A 23795-nucleotide genomic window follows, 5' to 3' on the forward strand; every position below is an offset into this window, starting at 1 on the left:
TCACAGGAAATAACACAAACAGATAATAATATCACACCAATATCATTTCTGAGCAATAGTCATTAATTAAGAACAACACATGAAGATAAACAAGGAAAACAGAGAACTGAATACATCCAAAATAACAATCAAAATACAAAGTCCATGTGAATGTCTATGTCCTAATGGCGGTGTCCTGGATGGTAACAAATGCCCGGGTTTTTGTAGGGGTCAGGCAGAGATGATAGGTATTCGGTAACACCGTTTAGATGCTTGAGACTCTCGTCGATCGACCGTTCCTGACGTTCAAATGATGCCGAAAAGTCTGCATACCGGTTATTCATGCTTGTAGAGAAGGTGTCAAGACGCTCATTTTGGGCTTGAAGTTGCTCGTTAATACGAGCATAATGCTCATCTTGAGTTTGCATGAAGGACTGTTGAGCGATCTGCATATTGCGCATCAAATCCAACAGTTCTGAAGAGTCTGCTTGCTGTGGAGGGGACGGAGGAGATTCTTCATCATCCTGGTGATACGGCCGGTAGAATTGGCGTTGTGTTGACCAGCCCGTATGTTGCCAGTCACCCCAGCCACCCCAGCGTGGAACATCTTCTTCAGTTGAATGCGACTGCTGAGCCCAAGCGGAGTCGGAGTAGTCGTGAGTGTCAACGGGTGGAGGACTATCATCTCCACCATTGTGATCAAAAGCGTGCCTGGCTTCCTCTTCTTCATTTTCCTCTTCATCTTCTTCTTCTTCGCTTTCATCACTGTCATCATCTGCTGCACCAGGCGCAGGAACATTTCCTCTTCGAACAAACTTATACATTCTCCGCTCATCACACCAAAAATATCCCATCATGGACAGAGTTTTTGGGCTGAACTCTTTGTCAGATGAGATGGAAGTGTACGGGAAAGACGAATGATTAACGTTGGCTGCAGTAAGGACCTCTTGAATGAAGGACCCGTAAGCAAGAGTCGTTCCTCGTCCGGAATCACGTAGACTGAACATCCTACTGGCAATGTAGTAAGGCCAATTGATTTTCTTCTTATTCTTCAGAATGTAAATGAGATGAACCTCAGCCTGTTCAACTCTGGAGAGACCGCCCTTCTTTGGTCGCAGAATGCGGGAGACAATCCACTGAAGAATCCTTTCTCCGGTTTTCAGCTTGCCGGCAGTGACAGCTCGTGGGAACGCGTCACTGTTCACAAACTGATCAGGATATGGTCATTTCAGCATGTCATTCAATGCACTCTTAAACTCGTAACCTTCTATTAGGTGAGAGTCAGTTACCTCAGCTAGAGGATTTTCAGCATCATCCAATGACATATCAAAATACTGGTTCCAGACATTTGACTTAAGAGATACCTTTGTCGTGCCGATTCTGGAATGAAACTTGTGCCCGCGAAACTTATCATGAATGCCGGTGTAGAACACCCGGACTAAGTCTTCGCTGTATTTAACATTGCACTCCAAGAATTTGACGATGCCTTGATGCTGGAGCAGAGCCATGATTTCTACGAGGTGCATGCGTTCGGCGGTAAGTTTGTAGAAAGCATGTTGTTGTACAACTCCTCTTTTGCCGATATCTTTGTTGAAGGATTCGACACGCGCTGGTGGAACTAACGACACAGCAGAGATGGGTAGAGATGCGGCGGATGATTCTCGGGATCTCTTGCCGGTAGGTCTGCGTGATGTGGAAGCCATTTGAGCAGGTTTGAAGCTAAGTGTGTGTGGGTAGAGAGAGAAGGTTTGTGAGGGTTTTTGAGAGTGATTTTGCTAGACAGATGTTTTTCCCTATTTGTAGAGGAGAAGTTAGGGTTTTGGGAAGATGAAGGATCAAGGGACAAACGACACTAGGTAGATGCAGGTTACAAGGTAGTGGGTAGTTTGAAAGGTAATGGAATATAAATGCACACTTAATGATGGTTTTTGAATGTAGATGCATGAAACGATTCAAATTTTTCTGCAGAAAAACAAAATTTTCGAGCGATGCGTCGATCATAGCCCTGCATGCGTCGACGCATACTGTTTTATTTTTGAGAAAATACAGAAAATATTAAGCGTGCGTCGACCATAGCCCTGCTGCGGTCGACTCATACAGTCAGAATTTCAATTTTTCACAGTTTTGCACATGCGTTGACAGGTTCGATGCATAAATAACATGCCATGCAGCAATAAACATCCAAAGAGATACATCATGCATATATATATACACTATCATTATGAGGTATAACTATTTTAACCATGAGACTTTGCAGAGAGAGAGAGAGAGGAACAATATCACCTCGATGCCGGAGTGACTTGGTGAACAGTAAACTTGTGCTTGCAACAACATTGACTTGTTAGAAGTACAAGATTATAATCTTATATGGAATAAGGTAAAACAGAAGATTATGGTGCCCGTTCCGAAATATCGAGAATACCAAGTTCTCGGCGAATATGAAAGAAAGGTTCAGTGGCTAGCGGCTTTGTGAAAATGTCCGCTAGTTGATTTTCAATATTAACATGTTCAAATACAATGTCACCTTTCTCTACATGATCCCGAAGAAAGTGGTGTCGAATTTCGATATGTTTGGTGCGAGAATGCAGCACAGGATTCTTGGTAAGGTTAATGGCACTTGTATTGTCACAAAAAATAGGAATACGTTCAAGTTTGAGGTTAAAGTCCAATAGTTGTTGCTTAATCCATAGGATTTGAGCACAACAACTACCGGCGGCAACGTATTCCGCTTCGGCGGTTGACAAAGCAACTGAAACTTGTTTCTTGCTATGCCAACTGACCAAAGAGTTTGAAAATAAGTGACAAGTGCCACTGGTGCTTTTCCTATCCGATTTGCAACTGGCAAAATCGGAATCGGAGAAGCCTACCAATGAACAATCATTACCTTTGGAATACCATAGTCCATACTTCGGAGTACCGGATAGGTATCGAAGTATTCGTTTAAAGGCTTTTAAATGGGATTCCTTGGGACATGATTGATATCTTGCGCACATGCATACGCTAAACATAATATCGAGACGAGAAGCAGTAAGATAAAGGAGTGAACCAATCATACCTCTATACCGTTTTACATCTACTTCCTTACCGTCTTCATCTTTGTTCAAGTTTATACAAGTATGCATGGGGGTGTCTATGGCCTTAGCTTTTGCCATGTCAAATCTCTTGATAAGGTCCAAACAGTACTTTGTCTGGCTCACGAAAGTTCCTTCTTTGAGCTGTTTAATTTGCAGACCGAGAAAGTATGTGAGCTCCCCCATCATACTCATCTCGAATTCGCCCTGCATAAGGTCTGAAAACTCTCTCACAAGATTCATGTTAGTAGACCCAAATATGATATCATCTACATAAATTTGCACTAATATCAAGTGCTTTCCTTGACGTTTAATGAAGAGGGTTGTGTCAACCTTTCCTCTTGAGTAGCCTTGATCGAGTAAGAATTTGCTTAGTCTCTCATACCAAGCTCTGGGAGCTTGTTTGAGGCCATACAAAGCCCTTTTCAGTTTATAAACATGATCAGGATACTCATGGGATTCGAAACCCGGAGGTTGTGCGACATAAACCTCTTCATTTATGTGACCGTTAAGGAACACACTCTTAACATCCATTTGAAATAATTTAAAGTCTTTCGCACAGGCGAAAGCAAGGAGAAGGCGTATAGCCTCGAGTCGGGCAACCGGCGCATAAGTTTCCTCATAGTCGATGCCTTCCTCTTGGTTATACCCTTGCGCGACTAAACGCGCCTTATTACGGGTTATTACCCCGTTTTCGTCCAGCTTGTTCCTAAACACCCATCGGGTGCCGATTACTCGATGATCTCGCGGAGGAGGGACAAGGTCCCAAACCTCATTTCTGGTGAACTGATTAAGTTCCTCCTGCATTGACAAAAACCAGTGTTCATCGAGTAGGGCTTCTTTAGGGTTTTTAGGTTCTATTTGCGAAACGAAAGCGAAGTGATAACGGAAATTACTTAGCTTAGATCGAGTTGTTACACCCTTTGAGATATCTCCGAGAATGTTGTCGATTGGATGGTCTTTGGAAGACTTCCAAGCTTGAGGGAGATCATCGTTTGAAGGCGGATGAACTATCTCGGTTTCCTCATGGTGTACATCTTTGTCCTCCTCAATTTTGACTATGTCGGGTTGATCAATCCCAGGCTCGCCACCTTTGAGTATGTCTTCGGTAGATGTACCTGCACCATGAAAAACACTACCCTTTCCGACGTTTCTCGGATTGGATTCATCAAAAGTGACATGTACAGACTCTTCTACAGCAAGTAATCGTTTGTTGTATATTCTATATGCTTTGCTAGATTGAGAGTATCCAAGGAAGATACCTTCGTCAGCCTTGGAATCGAATATTCCCAAGTTTTCCTTTCCATTATTCAATACAAAACATTTGCAACCAAAGACATGTAAGTGAGAAACATTTGGCTTTCGCCCTTTTAAAAGTTCATACGATGTTTTGTTTAGAATGGGGCGAATGAGCACCCTATTCAGAACATAACAAGCCGTACTAATGGCGTTGGCCCAAAAATATTTAGTTAAGCCACTTTCGTTGATCATTGTTCTTCCCAATTCTTCCAAAATTCGATTTTTACGCTCCACAACCCCATTTTGTTGAGGAGTACGTGGAGCGGAGAAGTTATGATCAATGCCATGGTTACCGCAATATTCTTCAAATAAGTGATTTTCGAACTCACCCCCATGATCGCTTCTAATTGCAACAATATTTGTATTTAGTTTATTTTGGGAAAGCTTAGCAAATCTTTCAAAGGCGGCGAACGTATCGCTCTTGCTTACTAAAAAAATAGTCCAACAAAATCGAGAGAAGTCGTCCACTATTACGAAACCGTAATAGTTTCCTCCTAGACTTTTAATCCTAGATGGCCCAAATAAATCCATATGAAGAAGCTTGAGAGGTCTCGTTGTTGAAACGATATTTTTGGATTTAAATGAGATCCTCGTTTGCTTCCCCTTTTGACAAGCATCACAAAGGTGATCCTTGGTGAACTTAATTTTGGGAAGACCTAGGACTAGATCTTTTGAGACTACTTTGTTTAGTAAGTCAAAGTTAACATGTGCTAAACGCCTATGCCATAACCATGAAACTTCACTCATTGTTACAAGGCATTTGTCACTTGTTAACAATACTTCATTTAAGTCAAGCATATAGACATTGTTCACACGCAGGCCATTAAACATACTCTTCTTATCATCATTATGTACAATTTTGCAACAATCTTTTGAAAATGATACATTGTATCCTTTGTCACATAATTGACTGATGCTAAGTATATTGTGTTTAAGACCTTCGACAAGCAATACGTCAGAAATAGTAGTAGAAGAGGGGTTACCTACACTACCTTTACCAAGTATTGCTCCACGGTTGTTGTCACCATAAGTTACATATCCCTTCTTCTTAGCCACGAAGTCAATGAAGAGAGATATGTCTCCTGACATGTGCCTTGAGCATCCACTGTCGAGAACCCATCTTCTCTCGGTAGTCTCGAGGCATTGTACCTATGGCAATATAATTAACAAGAGAAGGTACCCAATGGCTTATTGGGTCCTGAATGGTGAGGAACGAAATGGTTGCATTTGGGCATCCATTGATAAATGCCTTTAGGAACTAAAAATCTCCTAAATCTACATTTAGCAATGGAGTGGCCTTTCTTGCAACAATAGAGACAAGAGAAATTTACATTTAGATTGCTTTTGCTATCTTCATCCTTTATAACATATTTATATTTTTGATATGGATTAACCATACTTTTTCGAAAGTTTGATTTGTCGATAGCAAAAGTAATCTTGGGCTCAAGAGCCTTGTCAAGTTTGGCCTTTAGGTTTCTTACTTCACCTTGCCAAATGTAACAAGTATCACACCCAAAGTTCATCATTCTACTTCTAAGGTCCTCATAACTTGTTTTTGTGCTTTCCACTATAGAAGCTTTAAGTGCCTCAAGTTTCCTTTCGGATTGTTGAATTTTATGTTCCAAATGTGATTTTTTTTTCTTATTTGAGGCAAGCCTTTTAAAGGCCTCTTTCGCTTCACAGTGTAAAGTGTCAAAAGCATTTTGCAATTCATGATGAGACATACTAGAGGATTTTTCATATTTAGCATGTCGTACCTGTTTCTTTTTGTTCTTTTGATGAGCAGAGAGACATAGGTTTTCATTTTCATCTTCATCACTAGAACTTTCATCATCGGAGGAGTCGCTATCGCTCTCCCAAGCTATGTATGCTCTCCTTGGCTTTGATGGTTTCTTGTGTGATTTGTATGATTCTTTTTCTTGTCTTCTTGTTCATCGGACAGTCCGGTTTGTAATGACCCGGCTTTCCACACTTATAGCACGACCCTCTAGTCATTTTTCCTTTTGAGTCATCGGTTTTGGAGTACCTAGATTGTTTCTGGAAGTTTACCAAGTTCTTCTCGGAATGTTGGATGCCGTTCTTTCTCACGTAACGGTTGTAGCGTTTAACGAACAACCCCATATCTTCACTCTTGTCCTCTTCTTCTTCGTCGCTCGATGAATAATCACTTTGCTCTTTTGCTTGAGACTTTGAGGAGGAAGTCTTTAGAGCTATTGATTTCTTTTCACTCACCTTTGCTTTGTCCTTCTTATCTTTCTTTTCGTGTTGTTCCAGGCTCAAGAGAACTTGTTCGTGCTCTTGTAGTTTACCAAACAATGTTGTCAAGTCCAATGTGGTAAGATCATTTGCCTCTTTGATGGCGGTCACTTTCGGCTGCCATTCCCTGTTAAGACATCTTAAGATCTTATTAGTAGCAATATCATTGGAAACAGGCCTACCAAGTGAATGTAATCGATTGATGAGATGAGTGAATCTCTTTTGCATGTCAGCAATGGTAGTGAATCCCACATGGCCTTAGCAGTAGGACAATGGGATACACGATAGTATTCATCTACACCTAGTGAGGAGATTAGGATATTTTTGGCTTTCCAATCATAATTGTATTTCTTTTCATCATCATCGGTCCATTGTGCTTCGGGCTTAGGCACTAATTCATTGTTCTCATTGGTCATGGTTATTTCAATTGGACCATTGAGAATAACGTTCCATATTTTTCTATCTATGGAATTTATGTGCACCCGCATACAATCTTTCCAATAACTATAATTTTCACCATTGAAAACGGGAGCTCTATTATAAGCCCCTTTAGGTTCGTTAGCCATTTTCTATCAAAGTTATATTTTGAAGCACGGAGTGAACCGGAGCTCCTGATACCACTTGTTAGACTATGGCACGGATCTAGAAGGGGGGGTTGAATAGATCCCAATTAAAAACTTGAGTCGGCGCTACCAATTTAAAATTGGTTTTGAAAAATTGTTTTAAGTGCGGAAGCGGCCGAGGAAAATTTTAGTCTAAAACGAACCGTTATTGGAAAACCGGATATGCGTTAAGCTAATAGATTAGAGATAAAGTGAAATACAAATCACTACACTAATTGTACAATCAATGATATGTTTCACTTACTAGGATTCCTAGTTCCAATGATCCAAATACCAGATTAAACAAGATACAAACTTAAGACAACTTTGGTTTAGGCAAATTTTCAAACACTTGGCGTGCATAAACACTCCAAGTGATATTTGTGTTGAGTAAGTAATTCAAATTGATCTAGTACAATATACTATTGTACTTTGGATACAAAAACAAAGTTTTTAATCTCTTACTCAACTTATATCAATGTTTGGTAAAATTGCTTAAACTAAAATCACTTAATTTTTAAGCTGAAAAACACTTATGCAGAAAATCAAAGAAGACAGAGATTTGATGAGGCAGTTCCCCCGCCGTCCTCGCTTCGGGGTACGTCTGCCCTCAATTCTAAACTTAGAATTGAGATGATTTAATTAGATATCACCTGTGAAATTTAACCGTTTATACAAGGATTGCAAAGCAAGTAAACAACAGAACTCCCAATGTGTTGAATGATGCTTCCTATCCTTGCTCCTTGATTCAAGATGAATCAAGACCTTCGATCGTTGTTGCTAGACCTCCGATTCCAGCCCCTTTGTTGAAGAATCTTCCGTTCTTCAAACCCTCGGCCCGGCTGATCTCAACCACAACGAATCGAACCCGAATCCTTCCCTTCAATATCATCGAATCCGCTACTAGACTGATGAAGACTTCCTCTTCTCAATCACCTTCGCTCAGCTGAATATTGATGAAGCAATTCGTCCAAAAAACCCCAAACACAAACCGGTATTGGAGGACAAAACCCTAACGGTTTTATTCAAGAAAGAACCTGCCACAAGCTTCAACCCGAACCGGATTCTCCAATCACAGCTTCGAACCTTATCACCTTTAATCGATCACGAACCACATCAAAGATGATTGTGTGTAGTTGATGTGTTGTGAAATGTTGAAGATGAAGATGATGAATCTTGACACCTTTTTCACTCTTTCTTGTTTCCTTGAACACTTGAATTCAAATTGACAAATGTTGTTTGATAAAATTGTTTTGACTTCTATTTATAGTAGCTGGAAAACCAACCAAAAATAACAGCTTTTCAAACAGTGGAAAGTACTCAGAAAACTGAGTTTACGCACGAGCGGTCGACCATAGGTCGGCGTGCGCTGACCCGTGGGAAATGCGCCGACCCCTATGGTCGACCCAAAGGTTTCATGCGCTGAGCCGTGGATAGCATCACTATGCCATGTGCCGACCTGTGGTCGACCCAAGGGTTTTATGCGCTGACCCGTGAGGTATGCGCCGACCCTTATGGTCGACTCAAGCACGTATGCGCTGACCATTCTCCAATTTGTCTGAGTTATGCGCTGACCCGTGAGCTATGCGCCGACCCTTATGGTCGACTCAAAGTCTTCAAATCTGCAAAAATTTGTGTTTTGTGATTTTCATGCATTTCGTCATGATCATACTTTGTCCACATATGTTTTTAAGAATTATAACAGATTTAGATAAGCATAGGAAAGGATACGATAGGTAATGTGTTGCATTTGTTTGTAGACGTGCATCGTGGTCATTTGTCATCATCGAAACTTGCGATCGTATGTTGTCTGACTCTTTGCCTTTACAATTAATGCTTAATCCCATGATCTCCTAGGGTCTAGAAAACATGATGATTAAAAGATTTGGATATGGGCTGAAAATACATGTTAGGAAAATGGTAATAATGGTGCTGACGTCACAAGCCAAGCTGGCAAGAAACTGAAAGGTTTTTTGTATCATTAGGGGCATTGGTAACATGCAACAATTGTTCAAGGCGTCAAACCATATTCTAAAAAAATGTCTTTTTCTTCGAAATGTCGAAAATGACATTTTTGGGGGGCAATTTGTTAGCTCCCAATTTCGACGCCCATATAAATTAAGAGAATAAAGTTTCCTGTGAAGATGTTTCGACAAAATTGTGCGTTTGAAGTTCTAGTCGAAGATGCCTTGGTACAAGGGTAAAGATGTTGCGTGGACTTAGGCATATTTTTAGATAGTTTAAGGTGTTTTTCGACAGAGACATCACCAGTTGTGGTTCGACGAGGGATTCAAATTCAAATAAAGGAGGAAACTTTTGTTCTTATCTAACTATTGAAAATACACGCGGAGCATAATGGGTAGTTACATGCATGTAAAACGCCACTTGTCTCGATTTGGTGGAAAGACCGTTAGAAGCGGTTACTTCAATTAGTATAAATAAGAGGTCTTAGTGTTAGGATGACGTGTGTTCAAGTGTGTACAAAATCTGTCAATTTTACCTAAGTATCCGTGTGCAGAGAAAGAGTAAATTGAGAAATATATGTTTGATATTACACCATTGTTTTTACTTGAAGTAATTTAATCAGTTCTTTATTTTCAGAATTGCACTTTTACCCAAAAGTTTATCTTTACTGCCATTTATTTTTTATTTATAGCATTCTTTTTGCCCTCTTTCACTTTATATTTTCATTAAATCTTTTAACAAACCATTGCTGATATGAACACCGTCGAAGTGTTTATATTCATCAGAACTCACCTTTAAAAATAGTTAGCACATATCCTAGGATCAATCTGATCGATCATGTAAGTAACCAAATCTAGTAATTTGGAAGATCAACGGCTATTTACCAATTTTCACGGTAAACAATGAGATGCTTCATATATGGTGGAGAGAGCCATACTTACTCCACAAAATTGTGATGTATATATGTTAAATGCCATGATTATTAATAAGTTCCATGGAGATGAACATATTTTGTTATCTTTTGATGAGGTTGAGGATGATACTCATAATCTATATCAGTAGGAATACTTACACACAATTACTCCTGGTACTTTACCATCACATATTTAAAGATAAAAATAGGGGTTCCGCTGATGTTGTTGCGAAACATAGACCATAAATTTGGATTTTATAATGGGACAAGATTATTATGTTGTGTTTTTTTTTTTTATGAATTTGCTTGATGTTGAAATACTTATATGCCATAACGTTGGAAAAAGAGCTTTCTTGCCAAGAATTAAGCTCAAAACCACTAATGGTGTGAGACTTCCTTTTGTGCTTATTAGAAAACAGTTTTCTGTCAAACTAAGTTTTGCAATCACTATAAATAAATCACAAGGACAAATAATTCCAAATGTCGAAATTTATCTTCCACGATATATTTTCAGTCATGGATAATTGTATGTTGTTTTATCAAAAGGTGTTTCGCAGACTGCAACAAGAGTGCTAATTAAAGACGGAAAAGTAGAGGGGGAAGAAAGGGATTTTACCAAAAATATAGTTTTTAAAGAAATTTTGTTGTCACAAACTCATGTATTTATCTATTATGTTTAATCTTTCAACTATACTTTTTCAATGTCACATTTGATGTGCACTCACTAGATCACACTATATTTTTTACTACTACAATTTACTTAATTTGTTTTGCGGTGAAACGAAAGATATTTCTGATTTCGATTCCATGGTTGACCTTCCTATTAAGCAACAATGTCACTTAATGTCTCTGTTAATGTTTATGTTTATTTGCTTCATTAACGGTGAGAAATATTTTTTTCTTATTTTATCTAAATCTTTTTATGATTTTGAACAATCTATAAGAATATCTGTAATAATATATAAAGACAAAATTTAATTTTGGTGTAACCTATTTTGATTTTTTATAATTAAGTAATCCTAACAATTAAATTATGTCACTCACATTATTGATTTTCTTTAAAAAAAACCGGTTGAATAAAGTCACATCACAATGCAGTTTTCTCAATTCAAACAAAATTTAATACGCGAATATTACATATTGCAAATAAAACTTAATATATATATATATATATATATATATATATATATATATATATATATATATATATGAATAAATATCATGTGATTTTGATTTCCAAGTTTCATAGAGGGCACAAAAGTATTCTCATCAGTAGAGTATTCAATTTGGGGCAAAAGCAAATAAAAAATGGAAGCGAACAACAGAGATCAAATTGTGGATGTTGGATCCGTGGTTGAAGCTGTTTCTGCTGAAGCCGGTGATGCACCTCTTTACGCCATCGAAAGCCTCTGCATGCGCTGTCATCAAAATGTATTGATTCTCTACTCGATTATGCATTGCTTCTACTTTTTTTAATTTGTTTTTGTTTTTGTTCTACAACTGAAAATCAGTACTATTTAACTCTTTACCTTTTTATGTCATGTTTTTCAGGGAACTACAAGATTTTTGTTTACTTCAATTCCTAATTTCAGGAAGGTACCTATCCTTATTTTTCAGTCCTCCTTATGCTGATGTTTTCATTTTTCTTCTGTTGTTCTCTTTATAAATTACTTGCTTCTAGTGTAAATGTCTGATTAAAACTTACCGTTCAAACTGATTTTGCAATACCACTGTGCTGCAGGGACACATTAGTTTTGAATGGTTGAATAAGACCCAATCCAAAATTCTAAGAGTTATTTTCATCTGCTTCTTTTCTCATGCTTGTAGTTTTATCGGAATAGGAATATAATTAATCCAATGCTTTTGCTTTTGTGCAGATTTTATTGTCGGCTTTTGAATGTCCTCATTGTGGTGAGAGGTAGGCCGCCCTTAAGTTATACCCTCATCTTGTAGTGTCTACTCTGTGCATTCGATGTTTTTCCTTGAAACCTAATGTTATTTTATGTTTTTGTTGACCTGCTAGGAACAATGAAGTGCAGTTTGCGGGTGAAATTCAACCACGTGGTTGTTGTTACTCGTTAGAGATCCCAGCGGGTGAACAAAAGGTTGTGTACATTCAAATTTAACTCCCCCTGATTATTTATATGAATTGAAGCAAACATACATAGCCAGTGGATGAATTAAAAAACTCGGTTTAATAGTTGAGGTAGATACTAGACTTAATTGGGTGGAGGGTGCCCTAGTGACTTCCTAGCATCCCGGCACGGTTTTATTATCAGCCAGGTGCTGCTGTATATGAGATGCTGTGCCGGCCACCAATGGCCAGACCTAATACATGACTGATTTTTCATACATAATCACTAGATGAATTAAAAAACATGGCTTATTAATTGAAGTAGATACAAGACTAATTTGGGTGGAGGTGCCCCAATATCCCAGCATGGTTTTAGTTATGTTTCTTAGTCTGTGAAAAAGATAGTCAACTGCCAGACCAACATGAATTCTTCAATAATAATGCACATGACATGTATCTAAATATAACATATAACATAAATTGTATATTATACCTATTTTTTTTTTTTAAATTATCAAAATTTTCTGTGACATATGGTGGTCTAACACCTTAGGTTAATTTTTATAATTGGCAACACTGCACATTCTGTGTGCATTCATTGAACTGGCGGTGATGTTAACTGGTGGCCATGGTGTCAGTTTTTTCTACAACTGCCATAACAAATTGTGAAGAGACGGGCGTCATGGCGGCATCATAGGTTGCAATGGCATGTTTATATGGCAGACTTTTGGCCTCCGCCCACGACAGCACTGAAACCAAGTATGACAATAATCTCATTGGTGGAAAGAATGTATCCATTATTTTTCTCCTCTTTCTCTTACAGCTTTTGGTTTTGGAATGGAAATAGCTAACACAAATTCTAAATGTAATTTGAAATCTAGGAGGCATTTTTGGAATAAAAAATAATAGACACGTTTGTCTTAGATTAGATGGAAATATGGAAGTTAATGGAACATGGTGAAACACTGAGGTATACTGTGCACAAATTAGGAAAAGTCTGGGAGACTAAATTCTACATATTAACATCTACATTGATGGTATAACAAGAAATAGGGCCTCATGGATTATTGCCGCGTGCTTATATAAGATGTGCACAAATTAGGAAAAGTCTGGGAATCAAAACTCTACATATTAACACATGCATTGATGGTGTAACCGGAAATAGTGCCTCCTGAATTGTTGATGTGTGCTTGTATAAGATCCGTGTTTCTTATTTTAGTTTGTGAGTGCTTTTTGCTAACTAGTTGGCTAAATATGTGAATGCCTTATTAACAAATTTAATGAATGCAGATGTTCAATCGACAAGTGGTAAAATCAGAATCTGCTACCATTAAGGTACAAAAATTGGTATTTAATTTTTTTTCTACATTTGTTTAGCCTATGAAAATCCTTTCTATAATTGACACAGTGGTTCTTGTCTCCTTTGAGACCTAGACACATGCCAGTAGTTGAAATGAGACATAACATGCATGTATTTGACCTTTATTAGTGTGATAAGACCTGATTGTTGTTATTCTTGATGACAATGTCATGTGCAAGCATGCTATTGGTCCTACAAACCCTTCTTTTGGTATTGATTAAACCTCAATTTTGCTTTGTCAGTCCTCTGTTCTCTTTATTTTTTAAATTTTCTGCTGATTTTTTTTTCTGTGTTTCTTGTTATTTATTTATTCATCGAGGGGTTCAAGCATTTTGTTGATACTTTATTTTACATCTATCTCACCTTCTATATTATTTATGCTGTCACTTTTTCTTTATTCAAGTCCCACATTATGCTCGTACTGTGATTTTATTTATGTTTTTTCTTAAATGCTAAACTATGTATTGTCACTGACAGTATTGCCTAAAGTCTCATTAGCTGATTGCATGATATTTGCATATGCAACTTTTTACTCATGCATGAACATGAAGCCAGATTTCTGAATTTATAAGATTTGTCTCTATTGATTCCCTGTGAGTTTGAAAATATGACTAATATATATCATTCTATTATTGAAAATGTTCAAGTACAATGTATTTATTTTAAAGGCACCTTGCTTATGTGTATGACTGCAGATACCCGAACTTGAATTTGAGATTCCACCAGAGGCACAGCGTGGTAGTCTGTCAACGGTACATCTGTTACATATTTCTATTTCTATCTTTCCCCTCTCCCGGCATTGATGAGTCTGCTATTTCTCCTTTTATGTTAGCTTCTGTCATTTATGTCTCAGTGAACATCCTGACACTTGCCTTCATTTTGCCTTGCATGGGCTGAAGTTACTCAGCTTATGCAAAATTATGTAGTGAATAAACATGTCACACATGTCCTTTTTATTTGATCAAAAACCATATTTCAAGTAAAAAGAGTTAATTTGATACTATGTACTATTAGTAAGAATGTTTTGCATATGCATCCAATAACATTTCACCACGTAGATAATGTGAAGTTATTTTAGGAATTAATATAACAAAGTGATGTTGGATGCATGTGTAATTTTTTTACACCTAGTATATATCAATTAAATCCAATGATATAAGCATGTTATTTAATATTCTTTAATTTTTTGTTAGTGTGAAGAGAATAGTTTTGGGTAGATGTTTGAAGGTGTAGTTTCGACTCAATCATGTCATAACTTTGTTTTCCATTTATCACTCACTATTTGGTGGCAAGGATAATGTCCATAAATTTATATTAGAAATGTCAATTGCAAGTGTCAAGAGTTTTGTACTCACAAATTTGACAAAGTCAGGTTATATTTTCTACCAATTGAAAATTTGTTCTCATATGATTTGCAATATTATTTTTTGGTTTAATTATAGGTTGAAGGGATACTAATGCGAGCTGCTGATGAACTTCAGGCCCTTCAAGAGGAACGCAGAGTATAATTTGTTTCTACCCTTACCCTATATTATTGTTTGATATAAGTTTCTCTTTTAATTTAATAATTTACTGTTATGTTCTTTGCCATCTAGAAAGTTGCTCCAGAGACAGCTGATGCAATAGATCAGTTCCTGGTGAAGTTGCGAGCCTGTGCCACAGCAGAATCTTCCTTCACGTTTATTATTGATGATCCTGCGGGAAACAGTTACATCGAAAATCCGTAAGTGGCTATCTGTTGTTGAAAGTGTTTTTTTTGGAGAGGGAGTGATTGCAGTAGTTTTCTTTGAGAAGGAAAGATTTCAGTAGAGTTTAAGACCTTCAACGGCAAATAACAGAAAACATCATAGCTCTTCACCAAGGTCTTTCATGAAATAGTTTGGGGCTAAATTGACATTAGAAAAACTGGTCCAAACTATTGACTGGAAGAACTGAATATTAACCAAAAGCTCTAATAAGCTCACCCCATAACTGTCAGGCATATGGGAAGTCAAGAGACAAGTGAATGCTAGTCTCAGACTATGATTACATAAAGTCATTTGGTCATTGGGAGACTAAAGGGAATATTCTAGCATGCCTTCAACAGTTCAATAGTATGAAGGCCAAAAAAAGCCTCTACCTTGCAAAATAATATCCTAATTGATAAGATGATTTCTCAAGATAACCCAATTCACGACTAAAGGAAGTCTCGTAATTTTCTATGCAGTTTAGTAGACAATTTAGAGACTATGAAAGGAGAGGACATTCTATGAAGGATATTTTACATAGGAGTAATATATCCTTCTAAAGAAAAGAAAGCATAATTTCACATCGGATCTTAAAAATATTAAGAAACCTATGAAGCACATACACCTCCAGGAGTAGGCATGTCGCAGTGTCCAATACGCGTTGGTGTCTGACATTTGTATGACACCCGTACGACACATGTCAGAAGACAAGTGTCCAAAAAAATTAGGTTTTTTTCTCTGCTTCGACACTTTTCGAAACGTAGTCCGACACCCATATGACTCTCATCCAACATGTGTTCGACAATTCAGACAAGTGTTCAAAAAATTGTTTTTTTCTTTGCTTAACACACCTTATACATTTTTTTGGACAGTTCTCACACCCATCTAAAAAGATTAAATATGTATTGTAGCAATGTTATCAATGAAGGATTAAAGATGTTAGGTTTATTAAGAATATTATTAATATTTTAAATAATAGATGGATAAATGAAGGTCAAATACTATCATATATGTAGCGGTGTCCTAGATTTTCGAAATTATTGGAGTCGGAGTGTCCGTGTCGTGTCCCGGTATCTGTGTCGGAGTCCCTGCTTCATAGTAAGAAACTTAATTATGTTAAAATCACGCTCTTTAAGTTGGTTTTAGTGGGGCTTGATGAAGTTTGGATTGCTCTACATTTTGTTTCAAATCTACTGCATTTTGTTATCTTTTATTGGAAATCAGTTTAGACAAAAGTCCGTCTCTGTTGGTGAAACAGTATGGCACCTGTATTTAAATGGGACTTGTTAATATTAGCCAAACCTTGTAAGTACTTCTATTATATTTAAATGGATTAAATTTTATGTGAATAGGTTTGCACCATCATCTGATCCTTCACTCACTATCAAGTTTTATGAGCGAACACCTGAGCAACAAGCATTGTTGGGATATTCTGCACAAAATGAAGGAACTCGTGATGAAGTGCTGGAAAGTGGAGAAGCAGCGGCTTCTGGGAGAACGAGGAGGCAACCTCATGGGTCAGTTGGGGCAGCAGCTGGTCAACGAGCTATTGCACAAAGTAATAGTGCAGAAATCGCAGATGCCTTATTTCGATACAGTGCACCAGAAGAGGTATATTATGCTGAAATGTACTGTACTACTTGAGGTTGATCTTTTCTTGTTGTTCGACCATTCAGTTTCATATTGCTTATTGCTCTTGACAGGTGATGACTTTCCCGTCAACCTGTGGAACTTGTACCGCTAAGTGTGAAACTCGAATGTTTGTCACTAGTATCCTTTACCATGTCTCATACTGCCATTTGGATACTCCTCACCTGCATTTTTTACATTTATATTGAAGGGTTTTCTGTATGTTTTAGGCTTTTAGCAGCAATGGCAATTAAATTTCAAATGATTGGCTTAAGGGTTCATATTCTGTATATGCAAGAGATTACGAGGTTTGAGGAGGGAAAACTATAATCATGTAATACTAATTTTGCTTAAAGTACAATTACCTTATTTACTCTTTTAACCATTAACTGAATTCAACAATTAATATTGTGATAAAATATATGCACATGGATAATGAAATCAGAAGTTGTTTACACAAATTCCACTGATATCTAATTAATGGTGTTATAAGTGCACCCCTCACTTTGGAGGAGCCAAACCTTTCCTTTGTCAATAACTACTCACTTAAAGATTCTGCAATCTAATGCCAATTTTGCATTGTAGTGTTAGCAGAGCCAGCATGAACTGTGTGTTTCACTAATTCATTTATACACTTTATTGAGCTTAACAATAAACAGATATTCCATATTTTCAAGAAGTAATCGTTATGGCATCTACATGTGATGCTTGTGGTTACCGAAACTCTGAGGTATTTGTTGATTTCTGTGCGTAGTTCTCTCATTTTAGGGCCGGGACTGGTATAATTGTTTCTCTTTTTCATGCAGTTGAAACCAGGTGGACGAATTCCTGAAAAAGGAAAAAAAATTACTCTTTATGTGAAAAATATTAAGGACCTGAGCCGAGATGTGATTAAGGTTTGTTTTCTTTTATATCTTTTATATCTAAATTTTGACAATTCTCAAGCTCTCAACCTGCAGTTTGTGTAGTTTATATACGCTAGAGGAAAAACGGGTACTAACATGCTCATCTATCCGGTATTTCTATTTGTATAATATATTCTTAATTTAATTTGTTTATTTTAGTGGACATCTGTATGTTTTTTAATATAATAGTTGATTCTCTGTATATAACCATTCAGTGGACCTGTGGCATTATTTATTCAAACGTGTAACAGTTACTCCAAATTAGGAACACTAATAGAGGAGAAGCTATGTTGGCTATGGCATTATTTTTTCATTTCGATGGAACCTTAGAAAAGTTCATGCAGACTCTTCCTAAATGCCGTTTTGAAATTGTAATTTTGGTTCTACACTGGGGTGAAACTATACCATCTTTTTACAATCAACTTAACAAATTGATACGGTTATCATTGTCTGTATTAAGAAATGTGGTTGGGCCTAACTCAACCCTACAAAACCGGCTAGTAGGGTGAGGATTGCCCCCACTTACAAGCACATGTTCAGGCCTTATATTGTCCAATGTGGGACTCTTAACAGTCTGAAATGTTCATTTCATCATGGTGCTTTGTGCTACATTGTTGTCATTAGGATGAAGTTAGAGCTTAAGATAAGAAAGGACAGAAGAAGAAAAAAGATTTCTGACTATGATTATGGTATGATAGTCATGACAAAAGGTTAATGCCTAATCCTTAGTATAACACTAAACTCCTAATTCTTATCAAATAGGGTAACCCTGAACTTCCAATTGTTATCAAATATCGAAACATATCTCGACTACAACTAAAATATGAAAGTTAATCTTAAGAGATTGTATAGGATGCTCTAAGACATCATGATATTATAAGACATTTTTCACAGAATTCAACACTCCTCACCAAACTAAACCTTACTATACTCTATAAAAATGTATGATCAAACTATACAATCTGACAGTTGGGGTTGCGAGGTCGTAGTTGGTGGTGGCCTTGTCAGAAGTTTCTCCAATGACCTCAGACCATGGCGTCAGAGGCTGGGAAAGTGTTTGAATATTGGAAGGGATGACACGGAGGTGACAGAAATTAAACTGACAGAGAAGGAACCCTTGGAATTTTTGTACAGATGACAAAAGAAGTATATGGAGATGATGATACAGTCATAACAAATTTAGACTTCAGGGAACTTGACAATGGAGAAAGAATAGAGACTTTTATTTGTGATTATGGTTGTATAATTACCATACAAAAGGCTGAGTAATAACTCTTATTCATACTAATACTTGACTCCGAGTTCCAATCTTGTAGGGCAAAAAATCGTGATAATAATTAAGAAGTATGAAAACAATTCTAAGACATAATTCGAGATCAAGATATTATAAAATATTTCCTCCGTTTCAAAATGACTATCGTTTTAGCAAAATAAATTTGTTTCAAAATGAATGTCATTTACACTTTTCAACGTAGAAATGGTTGATGTTTTTCCAATTGTATCCTTTAATTATTATTACTCTGTACATTACTTCTAACACATTAATAAGGTTAATTTAGTAAAAGTGTAATGTCTTATGACAATATTATTGCATTCCTTAATCTTTGTGCAAAAACTTTAAACAATAGTCATTTTGAAATAGAGGGAGTAATAGTATTAATCATACCTTATCATCTAAGGGCTTTGTTTTCAGTGATATACTAAAAATTGTGATAACACTCAGGTCTTTATGGTGAAGTCAAACCTTTAAAAATGTTGTGATGGTGTGTTTTTTCTCTCAGCATTTGTTTTGTTCCCCTGATACTTACAACTTTGGTTTATATTTCTTCTTACATGTTATGCTATATACGTTGACTGAATTAATTTGGTCTGAATAGTCTGATACTGCAAGTGTACAAGTCCCTGAACTTGACTTGGAGCTGGCAAGCGGCACCATGGGAGGACTTGTTACAACTGTTGAAGGTTTAATTACACAAATCAGTGAGAGTAAGTACGCTACCTCTTTCTCTCTAAACATCTAGATGTTGCCTCCTATGGTGACAAAATTCAAAGTAATTTTTGTGGAATTGTAAAGTAAAGGACAAATAGTAGTGCCAATGGTACAAACTTCGGAATTATAGGGTGTCCAAGTCCTGCATCGGGTAGTATGAAATGATCAGTGAAGTATTAAGTGACTTGGTTCTTCCCCCTTGATAGCTAATTTTTAAAGGAGGGTTCCCTAAGTGCTTGGCTTATCATGCTATTAAAACATACACTGTTGATACCACTTATACAAAGCAATCAAGACTTTTCAAGTTTTATCACTCAAAATATCATGTTTAATTACTCTAGAGGTCCTCAATATTTGTGGATTTTTTAAATAGATCCATGAATTAAAAAATAATAATAAGTTAAGAGATCAGTTTGAATTTTTTTAATAGTTTAAGGACCTATAGATTAATTAGGCTTAAAAATCATTTCTTTCAATCCAATAGCCTACAACTAATATGTTGGAAAAGCCTTTTATAAAGGCAGTGCTACTAAGTATCCGTCATGGCAGGCCAAAAGATAGACCACCTATTTTGGATCTATTGTGGATAGTGTATTTTGAGTTTGCAAATTGCAAGTGTTTGGAACTGGGAGAAGCCTTGTAAAACACAGTCATTCTAACGATGAATTTTAATTGTTCTGTGATTCACATGTTCATGTTTTTCCAGATTCTTCTGTGATTTATTGTAATATAATCCATATATCTTTGCATGACTGTTAGGATATTATTGATTTGATTTACATGTACAGGCCTTAAAAATGTCCATGGGTTTAGTCTTGGAGATAGTCTTGATGAACATAAAAGAAGCAAGTGGCTAGACTTTCAAGCAAGGCTAAACAAGGTAGGACATAACTATATGAGAGTCAGCCTAAAATTTTCTTGTATGTATCTCTACTTTTGTCTCTCTTCTCCTTCTCTATAGCGGAATACCTTGTCATACTATCAAATATCTTTCTCTATGTTGTCAATAGCGCTCTATAGTGGAATACCTTTGCGATAGTAGGGTTCAGCGCGATGCTTTTGCCCGCAAGCCGCTGTCAGCACCAGTGGTTGTAGCGGCCACTTTTTGCGGCCCCAAACTGCTACCACAGCCGCCATTGTGTCCGATATTTGATTTACTGGGATAAATTCCTCATATTTTGTTTTTTAAACTGTTTTGTCATTTTTAAGGGTATAATTTTCAATCCCAACCCTTTGAGGAGTAATGTTATGTTCTTGCTTACATACAATATTAATCATTTTGTTCTTTTTCCTACTTCTAGTTCAGTTTTATTCTTCTTTTGTGCTTTCTTTATCTTCTAAGTATGTTGATCTCTTTAATTGTGTGATATTCTATTTTTGAGTATTTACGATTAATTTTTAAATTAGCTTTTAGTCTTAGCAATAACGGCTATCCTGCTATAGCGCTATAGCGTTTTAGGGAGTCGGTTCTATGCAATGCTATCTGAAATTAAAAACTTAGATCTTCCTGTCATTGAAAACTTTATGACTTAGCATCTTTTCTATATATGCAGCTTCTTAGCTTGGAAGAAGCTTGGACTCTAATTCTTGATGATGCACTGGCTAATTCTTTTGTAGCACCAGCAACAGATGATCTAAAAGACGACAATCAATTAACATGTAAGTTTTTTCTAATAAAAGATTAAGTTAATATTAGATGCAGTTGCCAACTTGCCATTTTTCAAGTTTATATTGAAATTGTGAATTTTTGTTTTGATGGTTTCAACCTTTTATTGATCACATACCTGAGGATCATATCATTCCTGGTGCCCTCATTATTAGTAAAACAATATTTTCTTCGCAGCGGTAAAAGAAATTGTCATATTTTGATTCAATCTAATTAATTAGAAGTTAGTTGGGAATCCAGTGTACTGCCAGGAAAGAAACACACTTGTACAGCATGTTAACGATTAATATTTGCAATTGTAACTCTGAATAGTTTAGTATTATTGGTATTTTATCTACACCTGGTTGCTTGCATAGATTTTCATCTGAGAATATATTCATGTTATTATTGACATTGTTATTGGCATGGTATCTATCCAGTTGAAGAGTATGAGAGGTCATGGGAACAAAATGAAGAACTGGGTCTGAATGATATTGACACCTCTTCTGCGGATGCCGCATACGAATCAACAAACACTAGTAAGATTGAGTGAACATCTTCTGAACTCATATTTCTTTCCTCTCTTGTCAATGCCAATCCAATACAAGGAAGGAAAAACATATCTGAAGGAAGAATTGTTGTGCCTTTAGTAGCTAGGAAACATAGAGAGAAAGGAAATGCTTGCTGTCTTGTTTAATGACTTGTTTTAGTTATGATTGTTACGATACCGTTACCATTGATTTTTGTTTTTCTTCTTTTTTATGGTAGCATATTGTATGATAATATATTGAGGAAAAATTTTGGTCACCCTTTCTGATTTAGTTATCATGTCTTAAAAAAGTTCCTTGGTTACTCCTGGTTTTTGCTGTACTTGATGCTGTTTATTTAGCTTCCCTCCTTTTATTCTGTGCTTCTCTCCGATTTCAAGAGTTTGGTAAACTCACTTTTTTGTTTTTTAAAAGTCAAAAATCAATTACCACTTTTACCAAACTCATTTTTATTTGATGTTAAACTCAAAATCAATTATACCAAACTCAATTCTATTAATATTTGATGCTGTTCGGATTAACGGTGGATAGAATTGAGTTTAGCATAATTGATTTATGTTTGGATATATTTATGTAAAAGTGAGTTGAACAATAAATTTCATTATAGAAGTTATCTTTAAATTCAACAACTATTCAGAAACTACAAATTCTGAAGACATAATCAATTATACTTTAGTAAATCAAACATCTCAAAATCAGTTCCGAATCGACAAGCCAAATCAACATCGCGTCTAAGGGTTGCAAACCAAGAAAGGATCGAGTTAGAGCTCAAGGAACAAAGAAGCACAAATGCTCTTGACCTGATTGAAATGTCATTTTGTTATTGATTAATCTAAATGATAGGTTATGAAGTTATTTTGTGAATGTGTAAGAGTTGTTGATTGATCTATCTAAAAAATATTTCTAAACCAAAAAAAAAAATACTTCTCTCCTCCAGTTCTTTCGGGTTTATTAAGAACTAGAAAATTCAAGTTCATTTCGGGCTCCAGTTCTTTCGTGATTATTAAGAACTAGAAAATACAAGTTCATTTCATTTCGGGCTTTTCAAATGATCCAGACTACGACATACCAAACCATAGAAAATTCCTAAGAAGAATCTACCAATCCAACCAACTGAAAATCCTACACTAGATAGTGTTAACTAAGTCGTAAGTGACAAACAAGTGAGGGGTCGAATCAATGAAAGCACCACAGATAGGACACACAAGATCGGGATCAACAATGGTTTTCCTCTTGAATAAATCCTCTCTAAGTTGTCAAAAAAATTATCTTAGAAGGTGCCCAAATATCCAAAATGTGGGGTACATATTTCACGTGGAGGAGGATAGAATAGAAGAAAGAAAAAGAGAGTGATAAGTAGAGAACACTAAGAAAGACCCATTTCTAGCATGCTTCCAAATCCACTTATATGTGTCCAATGAAAAAATATGCTCTGAATATCCGAGAAGATTCTGCAACAATATGTTTCTCATGAATGAAGAAAAACTCCCCACCCAAAGTCCCAAATAAGGGTCTCATCTACCCACATACCAACCTCTTCCATACTTTCCCTAGGATAATCAGAGATCGTAAACAACCTAGGAAACCTATCTTTGAGGGGTATATTCTTAATCCAAGGGTCAGACCAAATAAACATATGAAACCTTAATCCGAACTTCCTAGTGATGCCATCCATAAACCAGTAACAAGGGTCTTCCTGTTTAAAAATAACAAGGGAAAATCCTTTCCACCATGGTGAAGAGTTCTGGAAGCCTAAATCCATGTCACCTCTTCGAGAATAGACAATAGAGGCACCATAACGGGCAACAAGGATATATCTCCAAAGACGAAGG

General features: G+C 36.5%; 1 protein-coding gene across 2 annotated transcripts; it reads left to right on the plus strand.

Annotated features, from left to right (window-relative positions):
* The first annotated feature begins 11316 nt into the window (after window positions 1-11316).
* Window positions 11317-22236, plus strand: LOC127092108 (uncharacterized). 2 transcript variants are annotated; one of them, XM_051030918.1, is made up of 16 exons: window positions 11317-11516; window positions 11637-11681; window positions 11963-12003; window positions 12109-12190; window positions 13450-13494; window positions 14215-14271; window positions 14962-15021; window positions 15115-15242; window positions 16599-16857; window positions 16950-17016; window positions 17535-17605; window positions 17682-17771; window positions 19658-19766; window positions 20559-20650; window positions 21324-21429; window positions 21856-22236. In XM_051030918.1, the coding sequence occupies exons 1-16, from the start codon at window positions 11394-11396 to the stop codon at window positions 21966-21968; spliced, it is 1488 nt and encodes a 495-aa protein (XP_050886875.1). In that variant the 5' UTR covers window positions 11317-11393; the 3' UTR covers window positions 21969-22236. The 2 variants fall into 2 exon arrangements, with proteins under 2 accessions (XP_050886875.1, XP_050886877.1); XM_051030920.1 differs by lacking the exons at window positions 11317-11516; window positions 11637-11681; window positions 11963-12003; window positions 12109-12190 and adding an exon at window positions 12718-12918.
* The last annotated feature ends 1559 nt before the right edge of the window (window positions 22237-23795 follow it).

This window comes from Lathyrus oleraceus, chromosome 6, assembly GCF_024323335.1.
Source record: "Lathyrus oleraceus cultivar Zhongwan6 chromosome 6, CAAS_Psat_ZW6_1.0, whole genome shotgun sequence".
NCBI classification, from domain to species: Eukaryota; Viridiplantae; Streptophyta; class Magnoliopsida; order Fabales; family Fabaceae; genus Lathyrus; species Lathyrus oleraceus.

Coding starts and splice junctions, on each gene's coding strand:
- LOC127092108 (XM_051030918.1), top strand. CDS start 11,394: ATGGAAGCGAACAACAGAGATCAAATTGTGGATGTTGGATCCGTGGTT. Junction 13,495..14,214: donor CAGAATCTGCTACCATTAAG/GTACAAAAATTG, acceptor GTATGACTGCAG/ATACCCGAACTTGAATTTGA. Junction 16,858..16,949: donor GATACAGTGCACCAGAAGAG/GTATATTATGCT, acceptor TGCTCTTGACAG/GTGATGACTTTCCCGTCAAC.